This window comes from Hydra vulgaris, chromosome 15, assembly GCF_038396675.1.
Source record: "Hydra vulgaris chromosome 15, alternate assembly HydraT2T_AEP".
Taxonomy (NCBI): Eukaryota; Metazoa; Cnidaria; class Hydrozoa; order Anthoathecata; family Hydridae; genus Hydra; species Hydra vulgaris.
Genome location: NC_088934.1, coordinates 3,345,001 through 3,369,673, shown reverse-complemented (window position 1 = coordinate 3,369,673; position 24,673 = coordinate 3,345,001). Strand labels below are relative to the sequence as shown.

Genomic DNA, 24,673 nt, shown 5'->3' with positions numbered 1-24,673 from the left:
ACAAAATATAGTTGTCAAAATTTTTTTTAAACAAATGCATATCAATATCACACTTAATCAGTTTTTATCTAAAAACAATTGTTTTTATATAAAAACTGATTAAATTGTTTTTTTGTTATCTTAAAATGTTGTTAAGATCAAATAACTAAGTTATCATATAATTAAGACTTCCTTAAATATAACAAAGTTGTTTTTGTTTTTTTTATGGAGTCTATAAACCAAATTTAATATTTTACAGAACTCTATTTGCAAGTTTTTTAAAATAATTTATTGAAAATATTTTATATATCTTTGAAATAAAGTTCCATGTTTCAGTTGTTTTTCCAGTTAGATTTTTTGTGCCTAGTAAGATTATAAGCAGCTGAAAATATTAACAGCAAAAAAAAAAAAAATTTGACGGGGGTTTTTTGAGATATTGGGCCCCAAAGTTGGTTTATAGAAACTAGTTGTTTTATTAACTTTTAAGCATGTTCCTTTTATATTTGAGCATTTTAAGTACATTTAATGAATTCAGTGTCAAAAAAACATTATATATGCTTATTTTCATAATTTTGCCATTTTTATTTCCTGTTTTTTTAAGAAAAATGTTTTTTCAGAATGTTATGAAAACCAGGTCAGTTTGGGAAACCATGTCAATAATAAAATTGCAGTATCTTGTCAACCGCTCAACATTTTTAGCTGAAATTTTATGTGTCAACTTTTCTTTTTAAGATGCAACAGCCAAAGAAATTTTAAAAAATTTGAGGACCCATGGTTCAAAATTTCCTAAATTTTGGGTGATTTGATGCGGAATTACCCAATTACTAATTGAACATTTGCGCTTCTTTTGTATAATAAGATTTTAATGTTGTGAAGTTATTTCTTTAAGGCCGTTGACTTAAAATATTGAAGTTTTTATTTTATTACTATTTGAAATCGCTGTACATAATTAAGAACATATTTTCCTTCCAACCTCCTACTTTTTTTTTTTTTAATTTTTCTCTTAGTTTTTCCTTCCATTTTTGAAATCATTGCAATAAATAAATAATTTTTAAATAAGTTAGAAATTATCAATAATGTCTTTGAACACTATTTTTTCTTTCAAGAAATCAGGAGAAAACATATATTTAAAAACACATTTTTTGTTGAAACTTCGTTTACTGTAACACAAGTATTTGTTATAGTAGCATTTCACAAAACGATTTCTTTTAGTATTAAGTATTTGGTTTAAATTTTTCAAATATTTAATTAAAGTTGCTATGACATTAAAAAAAATTTTTTTAATTAAATTACTTGGATGTTACTAAACTTCTTTTTTTAATTGATCAAAATCTATGCACATGAGAGTTATTTTAAGCTATTCAGCTGGTAATTTGAATGTTAATTATTTGAGTTCCCATTAAAAATTGATTTTATTTAAAGTTGTTTTAAAAAGAATTTGAATTTGTTAATTTTCAAACATAAAGTTATTTTTGTATATATAAAATTCAGTTATAAAGAACTACTACTGAGATAAAAATTAAAACAAAGAAATAAAATTTTTTGAATAGTCCAAAAAAAAAAATGACCACAAATCCTAACTGATTTCTTGATTGAAAAAAAAATATGCAAAGACATAATTGATAATTTCTAACTTGTTTAAAAATAATTTATTTATTGCAATGATTTGACTATGTGTTAGCCGGTCAAATTGACTGCTTGCCGATTTCTTATTTTCCATGCCGGATACTGTTATGAAACAAAACACATTTTAAACTTTTTTTGCTTCTGCCAATAAAATGATGCCAACTAGGTTGATAGTTTTTTAAACACATCTATTGCAAACTAACATTATTACATAATGCTAAACCCTTCTCTTGAAAAAAAAACTGCAAAAATTTATTTTCTGATAAAATAAAGAAGTGATGTTGGTTTCCGGAATAAACAACTTTTTTTTTACTTAAATGAGATACTAAAATTTTAAAAGCTACTTTTGGTAAGTTCAGATCTCTACCACTGGTTTATTACGAAGTCATTAGGTGATTCTGATTAAATGGTTGGACCTGGAGTGGAGTCGACATTAGAGTTGTTGAGGTTTTTAAGGGTTATGTTTATAGTCTGGATCAGAGTCTTCATTTTACAAACTTTGGTCAGTTTTACAGAGATACAGATCATCAGATGTCCTGGGTTATAACTTTAGCATAACTACTATGCAGAAGTAGCAGTTGCAGTGGTAGTTTTAAGGTACTTGCCAAATCATGGATGTTACAATTACATCCCATTCTCCGCTGGACCATAATTATACAAATACGAGACATTTTTAGCATACTCTATGAGACCCCTATAAGATGAGTACACAATTTTATGCGGTAGAGATGAGTACATAATTTTATGCGGTAGTGGTGTAGTGGTAGAGCGCTCGCTTCATAAGCGAGAGGTTCCAAGTTTGATCCCCACCACGCCCCTGGTAGTACCGTGCTCAACACGTTTCTCTGCGCAGCAGCCTTGTTCCTCAAGGTTCATGCTTCGGAGTTATAGAGTTGAGAGAGGGTTATACCACAAATAAGTAGCTTCCTCGTCTGTAGTGGCCTTCTCGACCTTGAGGGGGTGAATTAACAAAAAAAAAATTTTAAAGTAATACTGATACAAAGTTCAAATATAGCGAAAAACATTTTTATGACAAAGCCATTAAAAGAACAAGAAAATCTAGTGTTTAAAAAAAAAAAACCTAAATAAAAATTTTAATTAATTGAGGGTACCTATAACTCAGAAACAGAATAGCTTCCTAATGCCAAAAAATTAATGTTATCAGTCAATGTTCTTGACTTTGAGGGACAGCTGATGATTTCAAAAACTATACATGAGGCACAGTGAAATGCATGGCCTCAATGCTGTTTGCAAAAAATTGTTGCCATATTTAATAAATACTTGATAAATTAAGATATAAGCAAAAATTTTTTTTACGTTGATCAGTGTTATTTATGTTCCATTCAATATTCTTTTGAAAAAAAAAACGTTTTTGCAAACAAAGCAGTGTGCAGTTTGGAAAAACTTAATTAAGAATACCCTGTGTCTACCTTGCCTCCCACCTAACATAAACAAAAAAATTTATAACATATACTTTATAAATTTTTTATATGTACACAATATAACAATATAAATATATTGCTGACTTGTAAATTATGTATTATATAATTTAATACGTAATTTACAAGTCAACAATATATACTGTTTACGTAAATTACGTATTAAATAGTTTAACAATATAAATTGTACATAAAAAAATGTAAATTATAATATGTTGAGTTGTAGATTATTTAACTTTATTGACTTAAAATTAATTGCGGTAGTGGTGTAGTGGTAGTGGTTAAAATTAAATGCGGTAGTGGTGTAGTGGTAGTGCGCTCGCTTCATAAGCCAGAGGTTCCGAGTTTGATCCCCACCACGTCCCTGGTAGTACCGCGCTCAACTTGTTTCTCCGCGCAGCGACCTTGTTCGTCAAGGTTCGTGTTTCGGAGTTATAGAGTTGAGAGAGGGTGATAACCACAATTAAGTAACCTCCTCATCTGTAGTGGCCTTCTGGGCCTTGGGGAGGTGAAATAACAAAACAAAAAAAAACAAAAAAAAAAATTGAAGAAGATACCATGAAAGTTAATTGAAAAATATAATGTAAAATAAGGAGAAAGAATACCAAAAATTGCAAATCTTTTAGAGTGTAAAATAAAAAATAAAATTAAAGTGTTAAAACAGGTACCTATTCCATTTTTGGATAACAGATCAGCGGCACAGGCTTTTTGAAGTTCAGGATCATTTGCATCCTTCCATTCTTTAAATTTTTCACATGTAATACCATCATGCTGAGGAAGCCACTAAATAAAAAAAATATATTCTGACATGGATTTTGAACCATTGTTCCTGTTTTTATCTGTCAAGTTCTCAAAAAATACTTTGTCTACAATAACATTCAAAAAAGTTTTTTCCTCTAAAAATAGTATTGCCTCACACTGGAATGCACTTTTGAACAAAAAATTCAAGGTAAAAGCCTAATCTTTGTACATATTTACAACAAGTTACAACAAAGCATCATTTTCTGTAACTACCAAAAGTATGCAAGCTAATTTGGTAGATAATAGTCATGTTTTCCTAAACAAAAATTTTTAAAAATGTTTTTGGCAGATATAAAAACACTACTGAGGCATCGACAGATATAAAAACACTAATGAGGCATACTGAAACAGATATATAACACACTACTGAGGCATTTTTGAAAGGTAAAACTGAAGTAGCACTGAAGAAGTTTGATTACTTCTTCAGTGCTACTTCAGAACTTCTGTTGTGGACAATGTTACTACTAAAGTATTAAATTTTTATTACTTCAGTTGCAGAAGAGTTCACAAAAGAGTTACTCAAGCATAATGTAGTATCTTTCTATCAAAACTAAACTGTTAGCAATAAAATTAAATTAATTTTCAATTTAAAATTATTATAAATAAATAAAAAGATAAATAAAAAAATTTAGAAACCAATTAAAAATTAAAAAAATAAAAAAGATAACCTTCTCTTTGCACAAAAAACAGGTGTAATTTTCACATTTATTGCAGCGCATTTTATTATCTTCGTTTTCCCAGATATAGCCATAACTAGGACACTAAAAAAAAAAGCAAAGGATAATTTGTTTACAAACTTAACAACTTATGAATACAACTATGATGGAATAATGGTAGTAGGTATGGATGGTAAGGTGGTAGGATGGAAGGTAAAATAAATCTCATCTTTTTTTCCCTAATTTATTAATTAGTGACTAACCACATAATATCTTGTGTACCCAGACACAAGGTCTCTAGTGTACACTGTACACTCCAGAAGATGGAATGCACAATGTTTGCGAGATATATTGTAATGAATGCACAATGTTTGTGTAATTTTTTACAACAGTGACCAAAATAGTATCTGTTGAAAAACCACACGATGTCACGACCCCTGGAAACCCTAAAATCTGGTTACACCCAGGATGTCACCCAGCCAATTGGCATTGCCTATACCGCAGAATTCCCAATGGGTTTAAAATTCCAAAAATTCAGTTCGCAAAAACGCAATAAAAAACATATTCTTGGCTATTATGATGATACCTTCTGCATAACACGATGGCTACCATCAGAGAAAACTTCAAATTTTGCATAAAAGCACATTAATCAACCTGAAATATATAAAAATTGTTGTAAAACTTGTTATCACTTTAATTTTCTACCAATAATAATTCTAATTTATAATAATTTATAGATAATTTCTAATAATAATTAACAATAATTGTTGTTAAATGTTTGTTAAAGAAACTGCTATAGAATATTTTATTTTTTTGGTTTTAGAAAAAAATATAAATCATTTAGGTATTTTTTGTATGTATTTGCTTGCTCTGTAAAATAATTTCTGTAAAATAAGTTCTGTAAAATTCAAGTCATATTGTTTATAACATAGCTATAACATTAGTCTGCTTTTTGTGTCTTCGTAAGAGCTTTATGACTGAAATAGTTAAACTAATTTGGAAGCAATTGACTTTAATGATGCATTTAATGAAGCAACCTAAATAAACCTAACCTAAAATGACTTTAAATTATTTCAAGAGTTCCAACTGGCACTTATGATTGCTACTGTTCCAATTTTTGGAGGCTTCAAACAGGAGAGATTCAAATAAAGCCTTTTTTGACTACACAACCATAAAATTACAAGTTACCTGTTACAAGAGATTTTGTTTGTGACTGTTTAATTTGCTCAGATGGCAAAGCAAAACACAATTTTTCATTTTTATCTGGCTGAAAATTTGAGTCAAACTAAAACACATTTGAACAAAGACATTTTGAATGCTTTTCAAAAGTTTGCAAGTGCTTTACACACAACTGTTTAAAGTCTACCTTAGAAAAGAATTTAGCAAAAGTCATGTGACCCTGTGAGTCAAAAGACTCAGTGACAGCTGAGAGAGTTGCAGCATCAGTAATTGATGCTGTAACTATCTCAGCTGAACCCAATTTTATTTCCTCTAGATGAAATTTTAATTAGAAATTTAAAGTTCTTCCAGGCAACATTTTAATAAGAAACTTAAAGATTTAATTTAATTTTTGAAATTAATGTTTTTCAAAAATTATATAATTTCTCTGAAGTATTTTCAAGGTTCTTCCTTAAGATTTTGGAGTCTTTTCAAGGTTCTTCCTTAAGATTCTGAAGTATTTTCAAGGTTCTTTCTTAAGATTCTGGAGTGTTTTCAATGAAGGACCATAACTGACAACTTTTATTTAACTCATTTTACTAGATTGTATACTTCCTATAAAGAGATAAGAATGTAATTAGAAAATTATACTTAAGCATGTCAAAATCAAAGAAAATTGTTTTTTACATTTGAATTTAAATTATTACTATAATAAGTAATACTATAATACTAAAATAATACTTAATTTTTAATATGCTTATCAGGTTGTACTTTAATGCAAAATTTAAAACTGGGTTTTCTGTTTAGGACATTGTGAACAGATTTTTGGATTTATATCTTAGTGACTTCTAGTAGTAGTACTATATGAAACTGATACAATTCTCCAAATTGTATTTCTAGCCAACCGCAATGCTAAGACTTTTTGTTTAATTTGGCTTTGCTAAGTCATTCAATTATTTTTAGCACTGTAAAGTCTTCATTTATAATCTTATTATTTTTTTTAAAAGTTTTGTTTTCAGTTTCATGCACATTTCAGCCACCATAACTAATATTACTGTTAACCTTTCAATTTCTCCCATTGAAGAATTTCCTGGTGTCATGACATCAAGGCTTTTTAATATTTTTACAACAGTTGGGTACATTAAATACCAAATAGGAACATTAAATCTAAACTTATACTGAGTTAGTGTAATTTAATTATTACTGAATTAATTTAATGAATGAAATATTAATACTGAAATGAAATGAACATTACATAAAAACAGAAGAAAAACAGAAAAAATATTACATAAAACAAAAGACAGAAAAATGAAAGTGAATGAAATACTGTTAAATACTGCATTACAATCAGGCTTGGCCAGGAAGGCATGCGATTTCAAGCCATAATATGACCGTGCAAACACTTTTTGGTTTTGAAAACTTGACTACAGCTGTTAATAGGTTTTAAAAATTTGTATACATCTTAAAAATGCGCTAAAAAAATGATCTGAACTTAACTACAAAGAAGCTTGAATAAAAACTTATCATAAATGAAGTAAATAAATCTTTGTAAAAAAAAAAAATTAAAAATAAAATAAAATTAACATAACTAAAACTAAAATTAAATAAAAACTTAACTAAAATAAATAATAAACTATAACAATAAGATTATTTACATTATGTTTGGAATAAATAACTTTGAATCGCTTATCTTTACTAATGTTTTTATAATAAAATATTATGCAAAACCATTTTAAAATAAAGAACAACTTCTAAATATTGTTTAATAAATATGCACATTTATTAAACAATTAATAAATGCACACATTTATTAAACAATTGTCAGCGAAAATCATTAGCAGTGATTTGTTATTTTATTTAAATGCATTTGATATAAAATAATATAAAAACACAACTAAAATTCAAAGTTAAATAATTTAAATAGCTTTCAAAAAAGTTTGTCTTTTTTTTCTTCTCAACAAAATCTTTTTTCTTTTTGAGTCTTTAAACTTTAATGTGGTGGTGGTGTAGTGGGAGAGCGCTGGCTTTATAAACGAGATGTTCTGCGTTCAATCCCCACCATATCCCTGGTAGTATCACGCTCAACTTATTTCACTGCGCATGAGTCTTGTTTGTCAAGGTTTATGTTTTGGAGTAATAGCTTTGTGTTTTGGAGTTGAAAGAGGGTTATAACCACAATTAAGTAGCCTCCTCATCTGTAGTGGTCTTCTCAGCCTTTTGGGAGGTGAATTAACATTAAAAAATGTTTCTTATATAAAGTTTATTAAAGAAACAATCATTGTTTTAAGTTGTCACTTAAAAAATTCAAACTATCATTATTATTTTTAAATTACATTTACTATAAAAAACGTAAGTAAAGATAAACGTGACAAAGTTATTTATTTCCAATGTATAAAAAAACCATTTTTTAAAGTGCTTTTGTAAAAAATTGTGGTCAAATCATCAAAACAAAATATTATTTGCGTGGTCATAAAAAGGCTTGAAACTGCATGCCTTGCTGGCCAAGTCTGATTATAATGTAATGTAATTAACATTACATTAAATACTGAATAAAAAAGAAAAGATTATACTTAATTTTTTTTTAATTTCTTATAAAAGCATATTAGATACTATAAAAGCATATTAGCTTTTTTCCCCTCTAATTCCTAGGTTCTCCAACCACACACTGATACGATTCACACTATAAATAAAGAAAACTTCTCCCAAGCTGCTGTCGAGTTGTGTTTCTCCAAACAGGACAAACACAAACCATCACGTATTGATGGATTTAATCCTTTCACTCTTTCAGAAGCTCGTTCAGCCTTAGCACTATCTTTCACTTTGTTCTTCACAAAGACTTTCATTACTGGAGATGTTTCTGTTGCTGGAAACAAGCCAATTTTACACTCATTTTTAAAAAAGATTGCAAGACAAAGCCAACTAACTACCCCTCAATTTCTCTCACCTCTGTTCCATGCAAGGTAATGGAACACTTAGTTCCTGACTCCATGCTCAAGCATACGACGGACCATAATCTGCTTAACAGTAACCAACACAGTTTTGTTCTTGGTAGATTGTACATGACAAATCTAATCGAGACTTTCGACATTATATCTAATGCACTTGAATGTTGCCTTAAAATTGTAATGATCCTTCTTGATTTTTTTAAAGCCTTTGATAAGGTGGTGAGACCACCTCCAATCATGACTTTGGTATCATTTACAACAACCAACTTAAATGGCGAGCCAAGTCGCACAGGCTGTAGCCAAAACCAACACGCCACTAGGCATGTTAAAAAAAACATTTCACTATTGGGACATTAACAGCTTTCGTGTACTTTATACAACTTATGTACAACCACACCTTGAGTTTTGCTCTGCCACCTGGAGCCCCTATTATTGCGGAGACATAGATGCTTTCAAATCAGTGCAAGAAAGAGCCACTAAGCTTGTACCTTATCTCAAGCATCTCTTACCACAATAAACATTCAATCGCTTAAGAATAGAAGGAGTAGGGGTGACCTAATACAGTTTTTCAAACTATGCCACAGCATTAACAAAGTTGAGGTTTGTAAACCAAACTCACAGCTCCAGCACTATATGCGTAAGGACCAGCCAATCGCCTCTGTGGCCAACATCATTGTCTTCAACAACAAGCTGAAAAACATCGTATGCCCTGCTTGCAAATGCTTAAGCATTTGCTATAAATTATATACTATTAATATTATTACTATAATTAAACTTCTTATGAGATCTTAAAGACCATAATGTCTATGTTATGTCATAATTATGTCATGATTCTCATTGACTTACATGAGCACACCATCTAAATTTTGGATCGCTTAATAAATTAAAATCTCTTAATTTCTCTTGAAACAATGTATGACGTTCAGGTGCCAATTTATTTGTAGTCACAAAATGCTGAATCTAAAAAAAAAAAAAAAAAATTACTAAAAAAAGAATCATGACATGGAAGATATTAAAATATATATAACACATAAAAAATAAATAAAATACATAAAAGAGAAAAATAAATGCAAATTTAAAATTCTAAAAACCAAATATCTTGTTTTTTAAATTTCTTTTGAACTAACAAATTTGAAGTCTGAATTCATGGCGCATATGAGTTCAATCATAAAAACCATAGTAAAATTGATTTGTTACCGAATTTATACTGGTATAATTTATTATAATTTATTTATACTTGTATAATTATTTTAAATCATTATAAGTCATTATAAAGGTATTTATTAACAAATCAATTAAAAAAAACTTTTTTTTTTCAACCTCTTTACTTACCAACGAGGCTACAAGCAACCACTATTAGAGTTGCAAGTTACTGGAAGAGAAAAGATAAAGTTAATAGAGCAAGATAACGATTAACAGATAACTTAAAAGATTGCAAATTGCATGAATCAGGAAAAAAAGATGTAAGAAGCGAATTCCAAAGGACTGTGGTTCCAGGGAAAAAACTAGTAGAATAAGAATTTTTGGAGCACTTAGGAACAGTCACAGTAAAAAGATGAAACTTAACAAAATGACGAGTAAAATGAGAATGAATTTTAGTAGATGACAAAAGAGATGCTAATTCTTTAGAGCACTGCCTATTATCGTATTTATAGAGAAGACAAAGAGAAGCAACATTATAACCATGTGATAATGGTTGGAGGTTGGTTGCAAGAGCAGGTACAACTATGTTTACAATGCATTTTTCCACCTTGTCTAAAAGAGAAAGGGTATCACTGGAAGATCTGCCCCAAATATGGCAACAGTATTCCATACAAAGATGAATTTGAGATTAATAGAGATAAAAAATAGAATCTTGAGTAAGAAAGTAGCAAGCACGATAAAGAGATGCAACCTTAGTAGATACTAAATTTGCAATAGATTTGATTTATGGTTTCCAAGAAAGATCGGAAGTAAGAGTTAATCCTAGAAGACGAAGGGTAGATGATTCATCTAGTACATTACCGTTCATAAATACAGGAAGATCTAGATGATTGCAATAATGATTAGCTAAAAAAAATTGAGTTTTATATGAGTTCACTAGTCTCATGGAGCCCTATACTGTAGATCCTTTTCAAGCTCAAATCCCCCCTCAAAGCATTCAGAGAATGTAAGCATCATGGCAAACAATGCCACCTTAGAAATGAGAATTTCTGAGAGATCATTAATGTAAATTAAAAAAAGTATAGGGCCAAAGAACCTTGAGGAACCCCTGAAATTACAAGGTATGAAGATGAGTGCTGTCCATCGAAGACAACTTTTATATTATGATTGGTAAGGAAGAATTCAATAATCTTAAAGATGTTACCTGATACACCATTAGAGGAAAGCCTATGGAGAAGACCAGCATGCCAAACTTTGTCAAAAGCTTTAGAAATGTCAAGAGCGATAGCAATAGCCTCTCCACATTTATTTAATACATGATGAAACCTATCAGTTATTACCATTAAAAAATCAGCAGTAAAATGAGAAGATTGAAATCCATATTGATAATCAGAAAGTTAGTTATTAGATCCAAGATAAGAAATTAAGAGTTTGTTAATTAAAGACTAAAAACCTTGCTTATGATAGTAAGAAAACTAATGGGACGGTAGTTAGGCAAGTCAGATCGCTCTTCAAAATTTTTGAAAATAGGGATAACAAATCTCATTTTCACTTGCTGCACTTGTTAAATAGTTTTGAAAGTATAGATGACAGCTCCGGAGAACACTTCTGCAAGACTACAACAGATATGTTGTCTGGACCACAAGCTGTAGAAAAGTCTAAGCAGGAAATCACTTTAGATACAGAAGCTGGAGTTATACAAAAGTCAGGCAATGGACAAACCTGTTTGTCAGCTATATCAGGTAGAACCTGACTAGTCGAATCAAGAAATAATATTGATGAGAAGTTCAGTTTTGACTTTAAGTGAGGTGACAAAATCTTAACCATTCAAGAGAGGTGGAATAACAAATTTGACCTTGTTATAGATAATGTTAAAGATTCTCCAGAAGTCACGAGAGCCTAATTTTTGAGATCAAATACAAGATTTTGTGACCTGAGAAGCTTTGGTGTTAGACAAAACCTTTTTACAATGGTTTGCAGTTGTAAACAGACATCTGTTTTCTGGAGAATTGTTTTGCTGATAGATATGAAAGTAACGGTTACAATCGGAAATTGCAGCAGCACAATGAAAGGAAAACCATGGAGAAGAGTGAGGCAAGACTTAGAATTCTTAAGAGGGAATAAAAGATTCCAGGCCATAATAAATTTTCATAATTTTCTCTATATAAAATGTAAATAAATATTGTTGCATATAATATTGTATTTGTCATGTTTGTATATAAAAACATGAATGGGTATCCGAGTAACCACAAGAATTTTTAATATTTCTTTAGTTTCACTTTATATTCACCTTGCATTTTTTTAAATAAAAGTAAAAAACTGACCTTGTATTTTTTTTGAAGTAAGAAACTGACCTGATTATCTAAATTTGTGAAATACTCTGATTTATGTGCAGCTTCCTCGGTGGGTAACTGACAATTTGCGCAAACCAAATGACGTATATGATTTTGAGTGATGGCCACATCCAAATAGTTGATGTAGCATTCAAAACAATATTGACATTGGCAATGTAGATTTGATGTAACCTAAAAAGTAATTAACAAAAAAATATATATAACTTGTTTATTTTAAAAGCATAAAATCAACAAGTGAAAAAGTAACTTTTTAAAAAGTTTTTAAATGACTTTAGTTTTTCAAGTCTGCTTTTTTAAAAAATAATAATATCAGAAACTCTATAATAACATTAAAACATTTTTTTTAACATCTTGCGTAAATTTTTTTTTCTTTTTCTTTGAAGCTTAAGATTTTAACTTACTGTTGAAATTTTAAGCTTCAAAGTATAATAATTTAAAGTTTATAAGCTTAATAATTTAATTTATATTTTATATACTTTAGGTTTTCGTATATTTTTCATACAATGATAGGCTAAAAAAAAATGAAATTGATATTTTTTAAACAACAAACAACACAAGATTTCATACAAATGTATAAATGACATGGTGAAAATAACTTCTTAGCATTCATGCTAAACAAATTTTACAGGTTCTTCATTAAATATTTGAGGTAATAAACATCATTTATTCACTCATAAAAAATCTTAAATTTGAATTGTGAGGGTTTTTTACAAATATAAAAGTCAAATTCTGAAACAAATTACCAATAATTGAAACAATAGAAGGTAAAAATCTCAACTTATTTAAATATAAATTTTTTAGTTATGTTCGTAAAAAATTTAACATGGTGTTAAATCTCAACAGTATTGTATATTATCGTGTATATTACAGAATTGTACATTATTATTATTCCTCCAGTTAATGTTTAAGGCACTTAGTTAATGTTTAATGTACTTAGTTAGAATTGTTATAATGAATGTAATTGGCTAAAATAGAATCTTCTAATGTGTAATTGGCTATATATGAAAAAACTAATTTAATGCGCCTAGTTATAATGATTACAATTTATTCTCTTGGGCAGTTTATTAACATCAAACTTAACTGCTTTAACGTGAACAAATCAGGTAACAGGTATATATAACTTAAAATTAATATTTTACTTTGTTACTCATTTTAACTTAAGTATGTAGTCTTTGTATATAAATAATAATTCTATTTTTAAATTTAATTATAACTTGAAACTATTTTTTTAGATAAATTTACTGTTTAATGCACTTAGTTACAATTGTCAGTAACTCTCCTGTGTGGCATCTTTAATTGAACCGTGTTCTTAAAATCACACTCTTCCCTTAGACTTTTAACCCTGTTTTAAATCAATACATGTTGATTAGAACTTTGCTTATATTTGACTATGTTTATATTTGTATACATATATGTTTTGATACATATATAGTTTATTTTTTTAGTTTGTCAGGTTTATAGATTTTCTAGCTGCATTGTTGTTATTTTGGAAATGTTATGAAAATATAAATAATACAAAATAGTTATTAGCTAACATGTAATTACGTGTTAGCTTACATAAGTTTATATACATAAACTTATATAATTATTATAAACATTATAAAATAAATTGTTAAATTTGTTCTAAAATATTTAATCATTTTTATTACTTTAGATCAAAATATACTGGCTGGCATTGCCTCATTTTTTTAAAACAATATTGTGCATTGTGGTCTGCATTCTTTGTTAAATTAAAAAGAATCAATTTTATTAAATATTGTTTTATATTTGTGATCAAAATTTAAGTTCATTTCATAATCAGTTTATATATATATTTTTTGTCATACAAATTTGTAAATAAACCTATAAAAAGACATGGATTTCAATAAATCTTAAATTAAAATATAATAACTTTTTATTTTGAAAATTATCATAAAATTAGTTTAATTTTTATCAATTATTGTTAATACTAATGAGTTAAATTATATAAATATATATATATATATATATATATATATATATATATATATATATATATATATATATATATAATTATTTTAAAAACATCAATAAATACGAATTTCTTTTTTTTTTTTTTTTTAAAAGAAATTTTAAAAGGAGAAGGGAGGGGGGGATTTAGTTAAGATCTAATAAATAAAGGGGGGAGGGGGGTTATGGTTATAAAAGAGTCACACATGAGATCACATGGAGAAGTGGTTATAAAAGAGTTAAGAGATCACAAAAAATTTACCTCGAAGCAATATTAACATCAAGAAATAAATCTAAACTACAAATGAACAGCCACCCAGGAGTCTACCTTATTAAATGTCATTGTAGAAAAAAGTATATAGGTGAAACAAAAATGCAAATAAAAACACGCATGTAACAACACAAAAACAGTACAATAGGAAATAAAACAGAATGATCTGCATTAGCTGTGGCTAATGCAGATCACAAGAGACATTGTGCACAACAAATTAACTCTGACAGTTGCAGAACTCTAAAAGCCGATGCTAAAAAGTTTGATAGGAAAGTTCATGCGGCACTTGAAATACAGTACCACCAATGTGCCCCTCAACAAAATTGTATCAATTTAGATGAGAGACAATGTGTCAACAAAATTTTGAACATCATTTCTGGCGCACTTACATCAAAAAAAGATGAAACCATCCTATTGACATAAAATAGAACTGCCGTTTTAAAAAAAAAAGTAAACAAAAAAAAAAAAAGCTGAAAATGCTGGTCACAACAATCCAGTGAAAATTTCTTTTAAAAATAAAAAAATAAATTTAGCATCGAGTGAAACTTTTATTTATTGATGTTTTTAAAAAAACAATTTACATACTCTCATACAAGATGTCTACATTCAAAAAAAAATGTATATACATATATATGTTACCTCTGTTATTAGAATTGTAGGATTTTGTTAAATTTTATTTGATTTTGATTGATTATTATCATTTGTTTAAAAAAATTTTTAAAGAAAAGAAAAGAAAAATAAAAGAAAAAAACATTCAAAAATAGTAAAGAAAAAAAGAGTAATTAAAAAGAACTAAAATAAAATATAAAAATTTTGAGGGACATTTTTGTTGTTGTTGTTGTTGTTTTTAGGGCATTGTAGTGTATAGTTCATATTGTTATATGTTTCAGTGCGTTAGTTGCATTGGTATGTATTTTTTTTTAAACTTCATGTTGTTAGAGTGTACAAACGCGCGCGTATGTATTACATATATGTATTAAATCCACACACACATTTATTAAATATATTTATTAAATACATACATATATGCACAAAAATATTACTATGCAAATATATGAGTATCTATGCATGTGGGTAAGTATGTGTATATATCTTTATATTTATGTTTGTGTATGCATGTAACAATATTAAACTTTCTCATTTTTTTAAAGCTTTTTTGTTTTTCTATATTTTATTTTTAACTTTTATCATATTTTTATTTCTTTTAATTTTAAATATTTATCACAACCTTGAATCATTTTTATCTACTTTTATTTTTATATTATTATTTTTAATTTATATTATTATATATAATTTATTATTTTTAGCATTATCATTCCTATTTTATTATTTCAATTTAAATAACTATTTTATGTCCTTGTTAGTAGTTAGGTTTTAGTAGTCAACTCTTCATAATTGTCGTAATATATTTTGTTGTATTGCTTTGTGTTGATAGACAGTTTGGCTTTCCTTTCCTTTAGTGTCTATCGTTAAAATTGATTTTAAGTAGCTTCATTGATCCTGTCGCCAAAATGTTTTCATAATAAAGTAATTTTTTTAAATCTATATTTTTGAGATGTTTTCAAGTTTTTTAAATTAATAATTTTCCACTACTATAAAGTTATGTAGTTTTTTTAAACATGTTAAATCATTGTCCCTATCAGAAATAAATATTTTCAATTATTACAATATGGTTTTCTTTATAATAGGCTATGCTAGACCTCAGTCCTGTAGATGGCAGCTGTTATAACTGATTTTGAAAAGTATGTTCATTACAAAAGTTGTGCTGTCTTCTAAGTTAATTGTTTTCTAAGAAAATTGATAAATGTAGTGTTTTATTTGTTTTGTTCTTTTTGTTTTACTAAATATTTAATTATATATAATTTTATATTATAAATACATTTGTTCTAAAGATATATGAATTTAAGACTCTCTGTGTTATGGATTTTCAAAATAATATTTAATAAAATAGGGTTAATTTTTAATACAAAATTTAATATGTAATATTAGTATTACATGAAATTTAGGGTCAACTTAGTCAAAAAGGTCAAAGTTCAAGAGTCTATTTTTAATCTATTTTAGTACCAAATAAAATAAAAAGAAAATTAAAAAAAAAAATCTATAAAAAAAACTTGATAAAAAAATTCAAATAACTTTTATGTTATTATTTTATGTTATTAAATTAAGTTTAAGTTAAAAAAGTAAAAATAAATGATTTTAAGTGATTTCTCAAGAAGTAAACAACTGAAACAAAATTTTCCTCACATTGCACTTGCAAACAGAGAACTCTGTCTGTTGTGGCTAATCTGTTCTGTGATAGTGAACCTTAGTGTCGTGGCTGTCCAAAAGCAAAAGAAACAATGAAATTTTGTGAAACCACCTTGAAGAATCATTAAAAAAATCACTTGATCTCAAGTAATTATAATTCAAAGCAGTTGGCATTATCTTGACATAGATGTAGCCCTTTTTAAGATGTACAGAATGAGCCATTAGAATGGACAGGTAGTTGTTCTATTGTAAAGCAATATACATTTGAAACCCCAGGATGAACTTCCTATAAAAAGGCACAATTCATTAGGATTACATATGGTACCATTAGCCACAAAAAGACCAGCTATTTTTGTTCTGTGGTCATCCTTACTGAGATCATCTCTCTGAGTTGTTTGTTGGAAGACGTTTGGCGGCGCTTTCTATAATGTTTGAACCTTGATATCAAAAGCTCAGCATTCAACTTGGTAAAACCTAGGTCTCTGATTACATCGTTAGCGTCTTTCTAGTTTTTCTTTTTTTTTCAATATCTTCACTTTCAAAAAGGTTGCAAATTATATGAACCAGGAAAACAAGATAAAAGAAGTGAATTTTAAAGAACTGACATTCCAGGAAAAAAACTAGATAAGTAAGTTTTTACACCTTGTCTAAAACCTCTTTATCGAGCTCAACACTTTCTTACTCTATCTTTTCTATTCTCTATCTCTATAAATCTCAAATCCGGCCTTGTATGGAATACTGTTGCCATATCTGGGGCAAATCTTCTAATGATGCTCTTTCTATTTTAGACAAGGTGCAAAAGGCATTGTAAACATAGTTGGACCTGCTCTTGCCGCCAACCAACCATTATCGCATCATCGTAATGTTGCTTCTCTTCTCTTTTCTACAAATACTATAATGGGCACTGCTCTAAAGAGCTAGCATCTCTTGTGTCATCTACTAAAATTCATTCTCATGTTACTTGTCATTCAATTAAGTCTCATCCTTTTTCTGTGACTGTTCCTAAGTGCTCCAAAAACTCTTATTCCCCTAGTTTTTTTCCTCAAACATCAGTTCTTTAGAGTTTGCTTCCTTCATCTTGCTTTCCTGATTCATATAATTTGCAGCCTTTTGATTCATCTGTCAATCATTATCTTGCTCTGCAATTTTCATCTTTTCTCTTCCTTCAGTAACTTCCAACTCTTATAGTGGTTGCTTGCAGCCTTGTTGGAAGCGAAGATGTTAAAAAAAAAAACAGAGAAAGGGCATTATTGGAAGGTCCGCCCCAGATATGGGAACAGTATTCCATACAAGGACGGATTTGAGATTTATAGAGATGAAGAATAGAATGAGGAGTAAGAAAGTGGCAAGCACAATAAAGAAATGCAACCTTAGCAGATGCTAATTTTGCAATGGATTTGATATATGATTTCCAAAAAAGATTGGAAGTGAGAGTTAATCTTAGAAGATGAAGGGTAGATGACTCTACAAGTACATTACTGTTCATAAATATAAGGAGATTATTGCAATAACGATTAGCTGAAATAAAGTTTTATCTGAGTTGAAGTTCACCAGTCACCGAGAGCCCCATGCTCTAGCAGAAGTGAGATCTTTTTCAAGCTCTAATGCCCCCTTCAAGCAATTAGAGAATGATGGCTTCTTATTAAGACAAGAATTAATGGTAGTATCATCATTGAACAATGCCACCTTAGATGAGAGTATTTCTGGAAGATTGTTTATGTAAATTAAAAAGAGTATAGGGCAAAGGATAGAATCTTAAGGAACCCCTGAAGTTACAGGATACGAAGAAGAGTGCTGTCCATCGAGGACAAATTTTATACTAGATGGACAAGGGACTTTTATATTAGAAGGATGAGGACAATTTTCATACTTTTACAACTTTTATACTTATCATAGCTTTACACTTTTATACTCTAGTTAAAGTAATATGGCCTCCTTTACTCAACTGTACCTGCAAAACTTGAATTTGAATTTCTTATCTTCTCTGTTGGACCTTTTTTGACTTTATTTGCCAACAAGTACCAATCATATTTGTTGGAAAATACAATCTGCTGTGCTATTAGTGAACTTTACTAACAGCATGAACAAAAATTTATTTAGAGTCACCTGGTGTTTTTTTTATCACAGAAATATAGAAATAATGTTTTAGTGGAAGAGCTGATATTTTTATATGTTTGGCAAAAGGAACTAACACACTTTAACCCAATTAAAAAACAAAACACAAATTTGTTACATAGTCTTATCACTAAATAATTTATCCAATTGTAATAAATTGAAATTAGTTTAAAAAAAGTGGGAAATTAAATTAAATAGCAAATTAAAATAAATTGTAATAATTAAAATAAATTGTAACACTTAAAATAAATTGTAACACTTAAAATAAAATAAACCTTGTGCCTGGGATAATTAGTTAAACACATGCAGCATTTACATTCAAAAAATTGTATACAATCATAATAGTAAGGATTATTGTTGACAGCCTCTAGGCAGTCTTCCACCTCATATTTTTTTAAATTTATTAACTTCAAACACATTTCAGCTCTACCCCAACTAGTCTTTGGATTTTCTCCAAGAATCATTCGACATTTTACCTGGAAAATTTAAAAAAAAACTTATTTTCAGTAAAAACAAATAACATGTTCATCTGTATAATAAAATACACACACATATATGTGTATATATATAATACACACACAATAACTCGTAAAAATATATTGAAAACAAAAATATGAGACATTATCTTGAATATTTGGATCTGCTAGTTTTTCAAAAAACGCATTAGGTGTTTTCTTCAACAATTCCCTAATTTCGTTTCCATTGATATTTTTATAAAGAAGTTCTTCAGCTCTCATTTGTTCACCTAAACAAAACTTTTAAATGTTTGCATTTTTAAATATTTAGGTAAATATTTGTATTTTTAACAATTTAAGTAAATATTGTTAACAATATCTATAAAATAATAAATGAAATAACTTTTAAAGACTTCAGAGAATCTGAAAGGCTTGAATGTGATGTAAATAAGTGTACCTAAAAAGCTTTACATTGACCTAAATTTTATTTAAATCAAGTTGTGTGTCTCAAATGTGTTCCATAAATTTTTATTGCAATTTAGCTCTGATAATGTTCAAAGTGTTCAACATGTGTTATATGTGTTATAGATATGCTAATAGTGATATAACTTTGCAAAAATTTTTAATAACATTTTATTCACAAAAAAACAGCAACATTTAATTCAAAAGATTAATAGTTAAAAAATCAAGTTAAGGTTGATTGCAGTTTCAATAGTATTTAAAACAAACTTGCTGTCTTGTCTCCTTGCTGAAAAATAAAAGAACATCAACATAAAATTCCAATTTACACCTTAATTTTTACATGCCCATATAAGGTAATGATACACCATATTTTAATTCCAGTCAAAACTGGAACATGGCAGTATAATTATATTTTCATAATATTTTTCTGTTGTTATTCTTATTATCAAAACAAACTGTTAATTATATTATCCGAATATTGTGCTTAAAACAGAAAAAGAACAACAAATGAGAACAAGAACTAAAAACTAAAAGAATTCAAAACACTCTGGGAAAATAAAAATTATTTGTTGTAATGAAAAGGATTTAAAACATTACGATCAACACCAATTGATCACATCACAAACTTAAAACTAAAATGGTTTAGTTTTTTGTTTAGCAGTTATTTTAAAACATGTCACAAACTAGTCCAAGTTCTAAATGTTCTTGAAAAACCAAAAAAGGAATGCCCTTGGTTAAAACTAGTGATTAAAAGCAAATAAACATAAAAAAACAAAAATAAAATTTTAACTTAATATATAGTAAAATAAAGAAATGCAAAAAATAAAATAAAACCTTCAGAGATAAATAAAACATTATGAATTTCAAGTTCAGTAACCGGAAACTTTGACTTGAGATCTAAAATCTAATCATTAAAAAAAAACTATTTAAATTAGACAATGTGTTTATATTTGTGTGTATTTTTAACTTTTAAATTTCTTAGAAAATCAGTGTTTTTAAGAAGATGTGCGTGGTTGCACACCTATTCTGACTTCGCATGATAAAATTCTTTACTTTAAATTTTTTGGACATTAAATCTGTTTCACTTCTTGACTTGAATTAAATTTTGTTACTGAGAAAAAACAAGCACCCTAAAAATAAGAAAACAAAAACAGTAAAAATATTACAATACAAATATAAAAAGAACTGCATCTGCACACCATTTTTTTAACTATCATGTGTAGTTCCTGTCATATTTCATTGAATTTGGTCATAAAACAGCATGCTATATACCCAACACCAACCAATTTATTCCTGGGAAGGCTATATAACTAAGGCTTATAACTAAGTTTCAAATGTATACTGTGAAAATTTTGATCTATGAAGTAAAACACTTTGAAATTTAAAAAACTACTACATTATATGCTTGTATTTTTCAGGTTTTTCTTTTTCATTTTCTTATTTTTATATATTATTTTTTCAATTTATGACTTCTTGTTTTTTAATTTTTCGTTATTTTAATTTGGTTCTTTCAGCATACTTTTAAAATGCACAAATTATCAAAACAAAAAAAGCGCAGCGGCCAAGTTATTAAAACTAAATGTAATATGTGTGGTCAGAAAAGGAGTGCAACTGCACACAATCCTTGAAAAGACTGATCAAATTATAAACTAAAACCTATAAGCAAATAATATTATGATAAATTTAATTTTTATAGTTCTACATCGCAACCAACTCTAACATTTCATTCAGAAACATATTAAACAAAACTTGAAAATAAACACTATAATAAAAATCATACTAAAAATAAATAATAGAGAGAAAAAAGATTTAAAAAGATAACAAAAAGCTTTTAAAAAATGCTTTTATTAACATCTTATTTTCAAAACTTTAAACTATTGTTGTAGTAAAAGAAAATTAAGATTTGATTTAATATTCTTAATTCAGTCAATTAAATTCTAGACTAACCAAATAATTATATTGATCAAAAACAATAAAATTTTACATTATTAAAAAAGTACTTTTATGGAATTGTATGTTTCAATAAGCATGATATTTAACCAAATTTGATTAATTTCATTTTATTAATCTCGATAAAAGATTATTAAAGCAGAATAAGGCATAAGCACTAAAGGTGCTTGCCTTATAGTGTGTAAACCTTCTTGCACACTACAAGGCTTGTGATAACTGTGCTGATGTGCAAACAAAGAGCGACCAAACATATCTTAATTTGCAAGCAACAAAGTTCAATAAACAAACTATCTACTGGGAAATTTTAATTACAAGAAAAAAATTAAGAACTAGAAAATTCTAAAAAAAAAAAAGTATATAAATATAACTTAAAATGTGAAAAAAAACAACAAAAAAAAATAATAAAAAATTAATTCAATTAACTTGAAAACATTAAAATATCTCATAAAATAGTTGTTCAAAAGTTTTTAACCATAAACCAACTAAAGTAACCGTCTTGAATATAAACTCTAGAAAGCTATAAGTAATTGTTTTTAAGAAAAAGCTTTGCAGTTTTAATTTTCTTAAAAACCATAATGGCAGTTAAAAAGACAAAAAACTACTCAGCTGATCTAATTGAAAACTGAAAACACTGATTACTAATAATAAAAAAATACTTATTAAAAATATAGTTTTTATCTCTGTTTATGCATATACTGATAAACAATATATCTGCTGAGAGTAATTGCTAACCACAACCATACTTTTTATTGAGGATGACTGCTAACTACAACCATATTTTTTATTGAGGATGATTGCTGACCACAACTTCACTTATAAACATAAATACAATTGTTTAAATTTAATACTATAAAACTTTAATATTTAATTTATTAATTCATAAATACTATTGAAAACAAATATTGTTCTGATTCCTGATCTTCAAAATAAACTAGGGTTAACGCTGAACTTAATCACATCTTCACTGAAGCTAAAATTTAATCACATAAATTAATCACATCTTCTCTGAAGCTAAAATTTAATCATATGAACTTAATCACAGCTTCACTGAAGCTAAAATTTAATCACATGTATAGTTGAACTGTAACATCTAAAATGAAAACTGTAGTAAAATCAAAATGACTGCCAAATGTAGTAGTGGTGTAGTGGTAGAGTGCTCGCCTCATAAGTGAGGAGTTATGAGTTTGATCCCCACCACATCCCTGGTAGTACTGCGCTCAACTAGTTACTCTGCACAGCGGCCTTGTTCGTCAAGGTTCGTGTTCCGGAATTATAAAGTTGAGAGATGGTTGTAATCACAACTAAAGCAGCCTACTTGACTGTAGTGGCTTTTGTGGCCTTAAGGTGAATTAAAAAATTTTAAGCTTCAACTAAAAATGATTTCTGATAAGAAAAACTTTGCTAATTATATTTTTAAAGCAATAGGGCTTGTCAATATTTTAGATAAAATATATTTTTTCAAATTAAGAAACAAGATTAGTGAAAAAATATAACGTTGTCACTTTTAAAATAGTGATACTTTCAAAAATGATTTTATTTTAGTGCAAGCTTGGTAAATTTTGATTTTAAATTCTCTTATTTTGGTTATTAACAATAACCTAACAATAACTTAATAACAATAACCAGTAGTCATTATTTTTCTTTTAAAAGTAATTATTACTTCATAGTTGGATTAAAAGGAAAGTGCCAGTAAACATATATTTTGTTCAATAAAAATGTCAAAATAAAAAAGAAATGAACTATCAATTAAAATGAGCAAACTTGTAGGGAATGGAAAACTTTATACATTTAAGCATCCAACAGCTAGAAATTTGCTAAGATATTTCTAAGAGCAAAATAGTAAGAAAAATATAAGGAACTATACTGTAGATCAGCTAGTAACTGATATGTTACTTGCTTTACTTGGTCAATGGTTGAAAGCAAATGTACTTTTTACATATCCTGTTGTAATTCATGAAAAAAACAATTCATAAAAAACTTAAGTGTTCATGGAGTCAGCTGCTGATGTAAGTATTGGATGTGGAAAAAAAGCTGAAAAAGAAATAGCTAATTTAAAATTAGACAAGCTTGTGAACATCTTATTTTGTTAATGTAATCGTTTGTTCAGAATAATGTGATTCAAAATGTATAGCAAAAGTTCATATGAAGTGTAAATGTAAGAGAGATGAGAAAATCTCAGAGGACTGAAAATTGGCGGCTTTGAAAATTTTTATATTGGTGGTGCTGATAGAGGAGAGTCTACAGCGTGTACAGCGTGTACAGCGTGTACAGCGCGTAAAATTAACTGAGTGATTTTGCTGAGAGCTTTTTAGTATTTTGATAAATTGCTTCAACAAAAAAGTGTTTAGGCAATTTACCAATACAAGCCCATCTGCAAAGCGCAATAAGTCATGCTTTGAAGATGGGCACTTCATTTTTCTATTTATAGCCAAATATAGAGTATTAATAACAAATATAATATATATACAAATATAGAGTATTAATAAATATAATTATTAAATTATATTTAATAATTATATTCATTAATAAATATAGAGTTGGTAAAAAAAAGTTATTAAATAACTTTGAGAAAGGAGGGAGATATTCTAATAAAAAAAAAAATTATAACAGAAATCATTTCTAAAACCAAATATAATATTTCATAATAAAGACCATTTTTCATTTTATTTCATGAAATTATAAGAAAATAATCTATTAAAAATGCAAAACTTTAACTCAATTTAAAAAAAGTTGCTGAGGTAAATAGTACTTTTAAAGTCAAGTCCTGGCATTTGTCAAGATGAAAAAAGCTGAATTTCAGTTTGTACAAGAATAATTATATTTTGTATTGCTTTTTTTTAAAAAGTATATATATTTTGTATTTTTTTCTTTTAATTAATCTTTTACAAACTAATAACAATATAATTACAAAAATACAATCATATCAAACTAAAGAAATAGAAAATAACAAAAGAATATGTTAAAAAGATACGCAATATATGTATAGAAAATAGTGACTAAACAGAAATGATGTCGAATCTTAAACAAAAAAACACTTATTACTTATTTGCATGAAACAATTTTCATTAGCATGGAGATGCTTATGGATATAAGACTTTTTGTCC

At 27.7% G+C, this 24,673-nt stretch overlaps 1 protein-coding gene across 2 annotated transcripts in view; it reads right to left on the bottom strand.

Annotated features, from left to right (window-relative positions):
• LOC136091611 (E3 ubiquitin-protein ligase RNF31-like) overlaps positions 1-24,673 on the bottom strand; it is a 118,273-nt gene that overhangs the window by 43,166 nt on the left and 50,434 nt on the right. For both annotated transcript variants that reach the window (XM_065819316.1, XM_065819317.1), the window contains exons 6-12: positions 20,454-20,523; positions 19,323-19,447; positions 18,978-19,178; positions 12,102-12,272; positions 9,451-9,564; positions 4,514-4,606; positions 3,713-3,827 (exon numbers count right to left, since the gene is read on the bottom strand). In XM_065819316.1, coding sequence (XP_065675388.1) covers positions 3,713-3,827; positions 4,514-4,606; positions 9,451-9,564; positions 12,102-12,272; positions 18,978-19,178; positions 19,323-19,447; positions 20,454-20,523 — 889 coding nt within the window. The remainder of the gene's footprint in view (positions 1-3,712; positions 3,828-4,513; positions 4,607-9,450; positions 9,565-12,101; positions 12,273-18,977; positions 19,179-19,322; positions 19,448-20,453; positions 20,524-24,673) is intronic.